The sequence below is a fragment of the Manis pentadactyla genome, chromosome 13 (genome assembly GCF_030020395.1).
Source record: "Manis pentadactyla isolate mManPen7 chromosome 13, mManPen7.hap1, whole genome shotgun sequence".
In the NCBI taxonomy this organism is placed as follows: Eukaryota; Metazoa; Chordata; class Mammalia; order Pholidota; family Manidae; genus Manis; species Manis pentadactyla.
The window spans coordinates 56,010,800-56,022,517 of record NC_080031.1 but is presented as its reverse complement, the minus strand read 5'-3'; the positions used below and the strand labels follow the sequence as shown (position 1 = coordinate 56,022,517).

Here is an 11,718-nt window from a genome sequence, read left to right as displayed (position 1 = left end):
TGATTCTTAGCATACTAGCATCAGATTGGAAAAAAAAAACCTGAATATGATAAAATAAAACTTTTGTGTTTCTTATACATAAAGATATATTTAAGATTTCCCATTGGGTCTATGGAAAAATTCCCCAAATTATATGTTAATTTCCCTTAAAGAAGTAGTTATCGTACACATAATTAGATATGTCCACGTGTCAAGGTAGTTGGGAAGAGTTGTGACAACAGAAAAGACTGTTACTCTGCATCAGTTAAACCTGTCTTGGTAAAATAGTATTAGTTTAAATATTTCAGAACTTGTATGTTCTGTGGAGATCCCTGGAAATGTTTCAGTTCCCTTACTCTCTATATTATCTTTTTATTACCAGAGAAAACAGTGATTAAAAACCTATTTTTTCCTTAGAAGAGTGGCAGCTTGTTTTATGGAAAGAATTATAGAATTATAATTTTAATAATCGAAATTATAATTCCTTCAAGTGGTGATCAATAATGGTCATGAAATCCATTAGGATAAGAGATGCAAGAGGTTAATATATTCTCATAATGGTAACTGGTGAATATTTCAAACTGAAAGAATTTGAGAAATGGCAGGTGCAGAAAGGACTTTCTGACCTTCCTGTGGAGTGGATCATGAAACCCTAACGTGAGCCCTGCCTCTGTGTACCCAGCGGCAAGGAGCTTCCTCGGCTCCACAGACCAGGAGCACTGCGGCGTCTGAGCAGGCCAGCCCTGGTAAGGCTCCCACGGCTCACCACACTTGGCCCCGACTCTTCGTCCCTCCACACCTTTCCACAGCGTTTCCCCCTTCATCAACTAGAGCATCAAATTTCTCAGTATGAACCATTTCTACAGTTCTTTAGTTCATTTAGAGAGGCTTCTATATACATGAAACTTACATTGATTAATCTTATATGATTTATCTTACTCAGGGGTCCCACTCAAGAACTAAAAAGAAAGAGGGAAGATAAATATTTCTTCTCCTGAAGTTTCTGACGCCCTAACAGGGATGGCTAGGAAAACCCATTCCTTCCAAAGCCTGAGGAAGACGTCCTGGGAAAACTGGCAGAAGCTGTCAAAGGGCAATAATTATTAACAGAGTCAGATCTCCTGGGTCTCTGTGCTGACTGGGTGGGAGAGAAAGAAAAAGAAATTTCTCCCATTTTCTTCTTTTCCCCATTCAGATGAGTAGGACAAAATCACGTGTAAAAGCTGTTTCTCTGCACTGTGACTCTGCTCACACTGGAACTGGTCATAGATCTTCTCTGTCCCTGGGTCAGTCATTACTTTCCTGTCGCTCCTAAGAAATTGCCTTGCTTTCCTCCTACCAGGATCCAGGGCGTTGCTTCTGTGTGTGCAGGAGACCGGCTGTCAGGCTAGGGGCCCGTCACATGGCTGGAGACAGATGTGAGTCGGGCCCCATCTGCAGCTGACATCCTGCCGGCCTTTGCCGGATCTCAGGGGAGGCTGTGAGTTGTCTCAGCCTTGCAGCTCGCTTTGGGAGGCGTTCTGGACTTTGAGAGAGGGCTTCATTGTTTTATTCAAAATATAGTTGATATACTTTATAAGATTGGTTTCAGGTGCACAACATACTGATTAGACAAATATATACATTACTAAATGTTTACCATATCAAGTTTAGTTATCCCCTGGAAACACTCAAAGAAATTAGAGTATTATTGGCTATCGTCCTATTTCTGGACTTCCACTCCCATGACTAATTTATGTTAAAATTGTAATATTGTACCCTGCCTTTGGAGATGCCTCTAGAGTCCATGGTTATATAATAAAAGGCTTATTATTTTAGTCTTGAGTACCTTTCTAAGTTTATTTCTGGTTTAAAAGATAAAATAATTTTTTAAAGGCTTCAATATTCCCAGGAATGTCTGTGTGTCCAAGATGATACTAGATAATGCCACTTCTGAACTGTATTTGTAAAGAGCTCTGTGGTCAGAAGTTGGCCTAATCGGAAGCGGATGATGAGAGTCCCGCAGAAGCCATCTGTTTAAAGTCCTCTTTCCTTCCATCTCAGCCTGAGCCTGCTTTGCCCGTGGGAATGTCCCTGCTGACTTGAGCCCCTTGTCTGAATGCCCACTGACTCTGTGATCTGACAGCTCTGACCATCTCCTCACTGGCATGATTTTGCTGAAGGCAATTTGCTGTTTCACTGGCTTCCTTGGGAAACTTTCGCCCCCCAGTGTGACCCCTGGAAGCCCACTTCCCGCGGAGGGCTTTTCCCCCCTTCCCTCCCTGCCGCCTTGGAGCTCTCACCCAGTTCCCCTGTTCTCCTTGCGAGGCCCCCCTTCGGACCTCTGCTCCTCCGTCACCCTTTCCCCGCCGTCGCATCCTTTCCTGCTGCAGTCCTGACCGTCACCTGAGCTCTGGGCCCCTCCTCACGCGGGGACTCTCAGGCACCCAGATACACTCTCCAGGAGGGCCAACCTCCGTCTGAGAAGGAAAAAAAAAATGAATCAGAAATACAATGGCTTCTTGGGCCACCAGTTTTTTCTTGGAAGATTCAGACCATAGATGTCTCCTTGGTCACTCTCCTAAAATTTGGTCCACAGCCTCCTTAAAATTACATTTCAGGTCAAGGGAGGGACTTAAAATTCTCCTCTGGAAAATATTAGGAAACAGGTACCCTTAATTTTTCCTATTTGACAGAAACACAATTCAGAAAAAGATATGTAATGTGAAGAAAAGACAAGAACTAATTATTTCAAAGAAACCAGAGTCTCTATTACTAAGTTCTACTGACCCATGGCTGCAAATTTGGAAACACAAAGTAGAAAAAGCTCTGTTTCCATCTTTATGCATGTTTATGTATGTCTGCTTATATGTATGTTAAATCTGTGTGATGTCTTTCTATCCACATGTGGTGTTGCTAAATTAATTTATAAACTTTCTTAAAGAAGTTATATTCACAATTTCTAGAGATAAATGAGCATTTACATAAATTAGGTATCTAAATATTTCAGGAATAAAGAATTTAAAGCAATATTTTTAAAGTATACATTATCTGAAGTGATCTTAGGTAAATAAAACCAGTTTTAAAATTGTTAGTAAAATAAAAACAGGTTTAACTTTGATTTGCCAGCATTAAATATAATATAAACATACGGTATTTTCTCCCTAGGTTTAGTAGACAAGCAGGCTTATGTTATTTCTACTTGATATTTAAAATAATAAAATTATAAATTATTCCTTTGAACAAAATGTACAAAAAAATTGATTTCATAATACATGACAGGCACATCACTAAAAATAATCAAATGTTCATCTTTTTTTGGCTTTTACCTTCTGTGATTTTCTTTGTGCAATATTTACTTAATTTCTCAACAAGAAATGGTTAATTATGATGATGTCATGAGTTGATTAATGTCTCATGAATCTTTTTTGAGCAATCAAGTATAATTATTTCATTACATAATTTTCAGTTGTATAGCCTTATAATTATATATCTGTATACACTGCAGTGATCACTCCAAGTTCATTTACCATCTATCACAGTACGTGACATCCTTCACCCATTTTTCTCACCCCTAACCCCTTCCCTTCTGGTATTTAGTTGGCTATTCTCTGCATCTATGAGTTGTTTTAATTTTATTTATTTATTTAAAATTTTCAATTCTTTTGGATTACAAGTAAGAGTGAAACCATATGGTATTCATCTTATTTATGAATCATTTCAACATACATGTGATTTATTTCACTTAGTGTAATAACTTCATATCCATACATAGACCTTGTCACAAATGACATGGTTCTATTCCTTTTTTTGTCTTGGTTGTATTCCACTTTATACATAAACCACTTAGACTTTATCCATTCACCTATTGATGGTCAAGTAGGTTGTTCCCATTTATTGCCTATTATAAATAATGCTGCAGTTAATACAGGGGTCCATATATCTTTTCAAATTACTGCTTTTGTTTTCATTGAGTAAATACGCAGATGTGGAGTAGATGGGTCACATGGAAGTTCTATTCTTAATGCTTGACAAATTCCCATACTCTTTTTCCTAGGGACTACACCAATCCTGGGAACAATTTTTATTCACATCCTCTTCAACACTTGTTATTTCTTGTCTTTTTCATAACAAACATTCAACAGACGTTAAGTGATAATGTCACTGTGGTTTGTTTTTGCATTTCTCTAATTAGTGATTTGAGCATTTTTTTATGTGCCTGTCAGACATCTGTACCTCTTCTCTGTATAAATATTTATCCTGATCTCTTGTACATTTTTAACTGAATTGTATGGGATTTTTGTTGTTACTGTTGAATTATGTGAGTTGCTTATGTATTTTGGATACTAACCACCTATGTAATACTTGCTTTCAAATGTCTCTTTGTATTTAGTAAGTTGTTTCTTCATTTGATAATGTTTTCCTATTCTGCATTAGAGCACTTCAGTTTAATGCACTCCTATTGTTATTTTTGCTTTTATTTCCTGTGCCTTTGGAGTCATATCCACAAAGATGTCCCTAAGACCAATGTCAATTTACTACCAAGGGTTCTTTCAGGAACTTTCTGGATTTGGATCTTACATTCAACCTCTCCATTTTGAATTAATTTTCTCTGAATGATCTAATTTCATTCTTTTGCATGTATCTTTCCAGTTTTTCCAACACTGTTTACTGTAAAGCTGCCTTCTCTGCATTGTATGCCCTTGGCTCCTTTGTCTTAGATTAATTGTACATATATATGTAGGTTTGTTTCTGGTCCCTCATTTATATTGACCTGTATGTCTATTTTTGTAATAGTTTTGATGACTAAAGTGTGTAGTGTAGTTTGAAATCAGGGAGTGCGATACTTCCAGCTTTATTCTTCTTTGTGAATATTGCATTTTACCATTTCCTTCTTGTAATAAACTTCTATTTTCATATGACTATAACTGGAAATGTTGGTTGACATAATTTAAATTTTCTTGAATTTATTGAGACTTATTTTGTGGCCCAATATGCACTCTACCCTGGAGAATGGGCCATGTGCATGTGAGAAGAAAGTATGTTTTACTGTTTTTGGATGGAATGTTCTTCATATACAAAAATAACTGAGGGTAGAATGGTGACTACCAGAGGCTGGACATGGGCAAAAGCTGAGGACAGTAATAATAAAAAGGGTAGAATGGGGATTTCCAGGGGCCAGAGTGAGAAGATCAATACGATAACTGCCTAATGGATGTAGTTGGTTTTGAATATGACAAGAGTTCATGAGATGGATGTTGGTGAGGACTGTACACTATGAATATATTTAACACCACCAAATTATACCTTTAAAATGACTAAAATAGAAATTTTATGTAATATGTATTTTACAAAATAAAATAATCTAAAGAATATTCTTAAAAGTTTATTTAAGAAATCACTTATACTGTAGTCAACCTACTCCCTCTTAAGACATAAAGAACATTGATTTGTTCTGTGTCTATAATTTTGCTTCTCCAAAGAAAAGTAATTAGAACCATGTTGGCTTCTTTCACTTCACATGAGGCATTCAAGATTGATGCATGATTTTTGTATGCTTTAATAATTTATGCATTTATATTGCTGAATAGTATTCATTGTATGGTTGGGCTACACTTTGTTCACCTGATCTCCTATTGAAGGACTCCTTAATTGCTTTCATCTTTGGTGATTATAAATACAACTACTGAATCATTTGCAGGGTTTGTTTGGACATTAGTAAGTACCAGAAAACAAGTTTTACTGATCAGATTATAGATTCATGTTTGGTCCTGTCAAAAGAAATGTTTTACTTCTGAAAATGATGGACTAGGAAAGAACCCTTTCTGACCATTCCTCTTCTCTGATAGAAAACCAATGTAAAACCCAAACTTAATACATGGCGTAAATACCTGATATTATTGGAGAATGATCAGTAGCAGACCCTGGCAAGCAGATCATGCTCAATTGCAGGAGTAACATATAGGTTTCATCCTTCTCAGCTTTAAGTGTCAGATGTGTGTAATTTGCACAGTAAACACAGCATTGGTGAGTGTCATACATAGATTGAAATAAAAATAAAGACATCATTTTATACAGGACTAAGAGAATGTGTTGGTGGAAGAATTGTTGTACAAAATATGCTGAAGTAAATTATTCAAACTGAATAGAATGATACAAGGGGTATACTCCATTCCTGAGAAAAATTATTAAATAGTATAAGAAATGAATATGTGGATAAATGCCAATAATTCATTTTTAATTTTTGGACAATTTCCAACTTCATTTCTTTATAAACTTTATGAATGTTTAAAAACTAAATATTTAACATGGCCTTGTTGGGTTTATAGCACATATAGAAGTATGATTGACAATATGTGTGATTCCATGTGATTGCAAATATTATTATATTTTCAAGAACAGTAGAATAATAATTTTAAGTGACAGCAAAGACAAGCATGTAATTCCTAGAACTGCTATAGGAAATAAAAATAGAAATCCAATGAAATTTAAACATAGATTATAAATAAAATGTATAGGTAATCCCTAAAAATTGCCAGGCAAAATGAAATAGAGGTAAAAAAAAAAAAAGAAGAGTTGGAAACAAAAATTAACGGGCAGGCTCACTAACTTTATTGTCCCAGAGTGTGTCTTTGTTATTAGGAGATATTGTGGTGCCATTTGTAGGGTACATGAGGTAGGAAGTTTCTATAGACCAAAAATTTTTACTTCATGTTAATTTATTTTGCTATATTCAAAACAAGTGGATGTGTAAAAATGAGTTTAGGGTCACTGGGCTTCGAAGTATAGTCATAGACTACAGTGATGAAGTAACAAAATAGGGGCCAATAAACAGGGGCAATCATCAACTCAGTTAGATAATACCCGGAATATGCACCTCCTGTATTCAGTACTACATTTTCACAGGCTTTTTATTTGCACCATTATTTGTAGTTGCCAAATTTTAGAAAGTAGCTCAATGTCCAAACACAGGATATTAGTTAAGCTCTGGCACATATAATACAATCAATTATTCTTTGGCTTATAAAAGAGAAGGAAGACAATCCCTAGAACTGATCAGTAGTGATTCCCAGAAAATATTAAGTGAAATATCTAAGGCAAAACAGTTTTCACAGTATCCTATGTAATAAGAAAACATATGTCACTCTTCTTTTTTCAAAAAAATAAAACATGTGAAAATAATCCATTAAACCTTGAGACTCGTTTCCTGGATGATACTGAGTAATAGAGTAAAAAGGATGGGAAGGAAGTGGAATTTCAATGGTATGTATTTTGTTATTGTTATCACTGCTATTGTTTTAAAATATTTTTCATTATTTTTGGAAGGCATGTTAATTTTCCACCCATTAAAAAGTTGTCATCAAAAGTAAAGAAAAATTTTAAGTGAGTGTAGACTGAAACAAATGAAATAACTATACCAGATGAAGAGCAAAGCTATGCAGATAGATTTTTTAAAGAGGAATTCATTCAGCATAACTTTGGCCAGAGCATCTTGAACATATATACTTAAGGTAGAAGGAAAAGAAAGAGGACTACAAAGAATCTTCAACTATTTTATGTAAACTGATCATTGTAGTGGTGTGACTAGGGATTAACTGCGTTATGCACATTTTAAGACTGTGAAAATCCAGAAATAGTATTTTTGAGATCCGGGTTGTCAGTACAAAAAATGGAAGAAGTGAAGAACAGGAAAATCTAGATGGAGTTGGATTGAAATAAAAAATCTCCAGTATGAACTTATTATATAAATTCTGCTAAAAAGATATAAAATCAATGAATCCCCAGTAGCCATGACCAAATTTGAGCCCAGGTCATTGTTTCTAAATACCAGATTTGCTTTCTATCTTTTCTATTCATCGTTCTTAATCACCCAAGAAACATTTTCCAGCACTACTCCATCTAAGTGTCTGTTCCCAGAAAACATAACTGGCATACAAACAAATAATAACCATGGCTCAAAATCCATTTAACAAAATAAAGATAGGTGGATATAGTGTGCTCTGAATTTTATTCAGTTTCATTACTAAAATAATTTCCTGGAACTATGTAGTACACAATGGCATTTTGCTAATTATAACTCAGGTAGTTACAAGTATTTTCAAATAAAATAACTAAAAATGATTAATGCTAGTAAGGCACATTAAAAGCCAAAGAAAAAACCCTCACAAATAAGCCAAAATCACCTCATTTTCAAATTCTTTCTCTTTAAAATTTAATCTACTTCCATTACTCTACACTGAGGGCCTTAACCAGATGAACAATAAAATGTCTTTTGATTTTTGTGTTAGATGACTAGGTCTACAGCAAGGATTTGCAAAGCATAAGATCCAGCTGGTTTGCCCATTTGACAGACTAAATTATGTTCTCCAACTTTGCCATGACCCACTGAGTCAGTAATTAGCAATATCTGACAGTAATATTCATTGTTAGCCAAGGGCCCACATGCCCAAGTGTTAATCATTAATTATAAAGTGGCAATCACTAGCCTACAGTCTATTAATAAGCAGAATTAAGGGACCATTTTTTAAATACTCTGTTATTTTTCTACCCAAAGTCTGACTCATGTCCTTCATGGTGCATTCCAGAATGTTTTCTGGGGTTTGAACAGTTCTGCCTCTAGAAAATACCCATAATTATAACTCTCAGGCCTTAAGAGGTAATTATGTATGAAGTCTACTCAGAGGACTCATAATACGTTCTTCTTTGGGGAATTCTAAGCATCAGTCACATACTTTAAAAATAATTTGTTGTAGACACTTATTGTCTACAACAATGATGTCAATTTTAAAATAAAAGGAGAAGCAAATGAATTTCCTGGTTGCTTAAATATTTGTCTTTCCATGTTAAGAAACTATCACATCTTAGCTGTCATTTTTCAGTCCTCCACAGAAGACTAGAAATACAACTATATGCTCTAATGACAGAGAAATTCCAAAGGAAGATATAGTTCTGTTTTAATTCCAGGAGCTTAAGAGATATACTAAAGATTTTTATTATGAGTAAGATTTTCACTTTCAAGTGCACTTGGTGGAATCATCTAAAAAATAATCCTTCACAGGTGATCGAAGAACTGGAATTACTTTGAGGTATGAATTTCAAGTTTCTATTGGTAAAATGTTTCTACTGGTAAAACACTATTCCAAAATAATGATTGGTGAGTCTTAAAGAATTTTGTGAGGGAGGACATCAACATATTTTTTCACTCTTGTTCCTATTTTGCTACCTCTCTGGGTATTTCTCCAGAAAATCGGAATAGGATGATAAATGCCTTCAAAACTATCTGATGTCTGCACTGTACGTTCTTGCCGCTCACCACGCACAGACTCTCCGCATGCGCCCCGGACGCCCATCGCCCTGCTCTGCCGCGCGAGCCGTGCTCCCCGAGAGGCTCCCTCGCTGGTCTCCGGCCTGTGTTCTCGTTCTCTTCCCATGTGGGTGGGTTTCAAGGTCACCCCAACAGGGAGCAATTGTCCACCTCCAAACTCAGATAAATACTTTGTTAATCTCTAAAATAATAGATTTTTCTTATTTTAAAGACACCCATCACCATTGGTTTTCTTTCTTTTTTGTATGTATTTTTATTCATCAGTGTCTGTCCCCTCACATTGACAGGAAGCTCTCAGAAATAAGCTTTTCAAAAAAAATACGTCTCTCCTAAACAGTTTGGTACCCAATAAATATGGAGCACTTCCTGATATTTTCAATAGAGAATAAATAAATAAATGTGTACTAGTAAATAATAATGTAGGAAACATTTTGAACTCTGAAAGCAGATATCTGATATTAAAATAGAAAACACATGACAAAGAAAGCGTGTTCACTCAGATAGGGGAAGATATTTTATTATGGTGACTCTAAGATACACCCTTATAAAAATATCAACCTTTGGGAACATTTCCAATAACAGCATTCTCTACACATGTGCATATTCAAATCAATTGAAATTTTCCTAAATAATTCTTTCACACACATAAATAAAATGTTCAACATATGTGAATTACATGATCTCAAGACAATACAATCATTGAACATAGAATCATTTTTAATATTCCTTTGTTTAGACACCCATAAGGTTAAAAAATTTATTTGGCTATGTTGGATTATTAAATAGCACAAATGTGAGGTCATAATACTTAGAACAAAGGAGAATTGATAAATTGCTCCAGTTACACTATTAAGGATAAGAACATAAAAGTCCTAAAGACGGGGGTTTGGATTGTTTGAAAACAAAACTATTTTTCATTAATCATAGAACAATGTCACTATGATACAAATATCCGTTGATATACAGTAAAAGTCCTGTATTTACTCAAATTATATTTTCTGGTGGCTAGTTAAGTTTGAGACTACAGGATCAGGTGTAACTCACACAAAGACTATTTGACTGCACACATAACTCATGTAATCCCATTACTTTAAAAATAAAAGGAAATTGTTAGTAATTCTTCAGAATTATTTAAAGAAGGCATATGCCTCTTTTTCACTGATGTTATTCTGGGTATCAACATGATTCTTGTTAGAAAGTGTAAATTGATGTTTCTTTGCATATCTCCCTGTCTTGACAGGCAGTGAGGAGAATCTAGCATGGCCAATGTCACCTTTGTAACAGTATTTTTTCTTCTGGGGTTTTCTGAAGTCTGGGAGTTCCAGATTGTACACGGTGTGCTCTTCCTAGTGGTTTACCTGGCTGTCCTAATGAGTAACCTTCTGATCATCACTCTCATCACCCTAGACCTGCAGCTACAAACACCCATGTACTTCTTCCTGAAGAATTTGTCCTTACTGGATGTCTTCCTCGTGTCTGTTCCAATCCCAAAATTCATTGTCAACAACCTAACTCACAACAATTCAATTTCCATTTTAGGATGTGCTTCCCAAGTACTCTTAATGGCTTCCTTTTCAGCAGGTGAGATATTTGTGCTCACTGCCATGTCCTATGACCGCTATGTGGCAATTTGCTGTCCCCTGCACTATGAGGTCCTCATGAGTGGTGGCACCTGTGCCCTGATGGCTGCTGTTTCCTGGGCCATTGGGGGATTATTTGGAGCTGTGTACACAGCTGGCACATTTTCCATGCCCTTCTGTGGCTCCAATGTGATTCCACAGTTTTTCTGTGAAGTCTCCTCATTACTAAGGATATCCTGCTCTGAAACACCAATGATAGTTTATGTGAGTATTGGACTAGGTATGTGTTCAGGCATGTCTTGTTTTATCTGTATCATGATCTCTTACATTTATATTTTCTCCACGGTGCTGAAGATTCCTACCACGAAAGGTCAGTCTAGAGCTTTCTCCACATGCCTTCCCCATCTCATTGTTGTCACCCTTTTTATTATAACTGCCTGTTTTGTTTATCTCAAACCACCTTCAAACTCACCATCAGTTACTGAGAGGCTGCTTTCTGTGGTCTACACTGTGGTACCTCCAACAGTGAACCCTGTAATCTACAGCCTCAGGAACAAGGACATGAAGCAGGCTCTGCTGGGATTGCTGCCTAAGACACCTGGCCAAGACTCTCACTTCATGTAATACATCCAAACATCCCCAGGGACAGAGCGCTTTCAGATCGCTGGACATTTTTTCTCATCATTTAACTTACTCATAAATTTGGGAAAGACTGAGGAAAGAACGCAGTGTCCTAAGTGCTCAAAAGCCTCAATGACTGTTGCAAAGTTCAGAGAACTGAATCCCGTCAGGCTGACATATGAGGGGGGGGGTGCTCAGTTGGTGATTCACAAGAAATTGTTCCTCCCTTTGCGG

General features: G+C 36.1%; 1 protein-coding gene across 1 annotated transcript; it reads left to right on the top strand.

Moving 5' to 3' along the window:
* The first annotated feature begins 10,542 nt into the window (after positions 1-10,542).
* Positions 10,543-11,487, top strand: LOC118920999 (olfactory receptor 14A2-like). Its single transcript, XM_036902573.2, has one exon. It carries the CDS (start codon positions 10,543-10,545, stop codon positions 11,485-11,487), a length of 945 nt encoding a protein of 314 aa, XP_036758468.2.
* Positions 11,488-11,718: the final 231 nt, after the last annotated feature.

Excerpts from the sequence above, each read along its gene's own strand:
- LOC118920999 (XM_036902573.2), top strand. The coding sequence starts at position 10,543 with ATGGCCAATGTCACCTTTGTAACAGTATTTTTTCTTCTGGGGTTTTCT.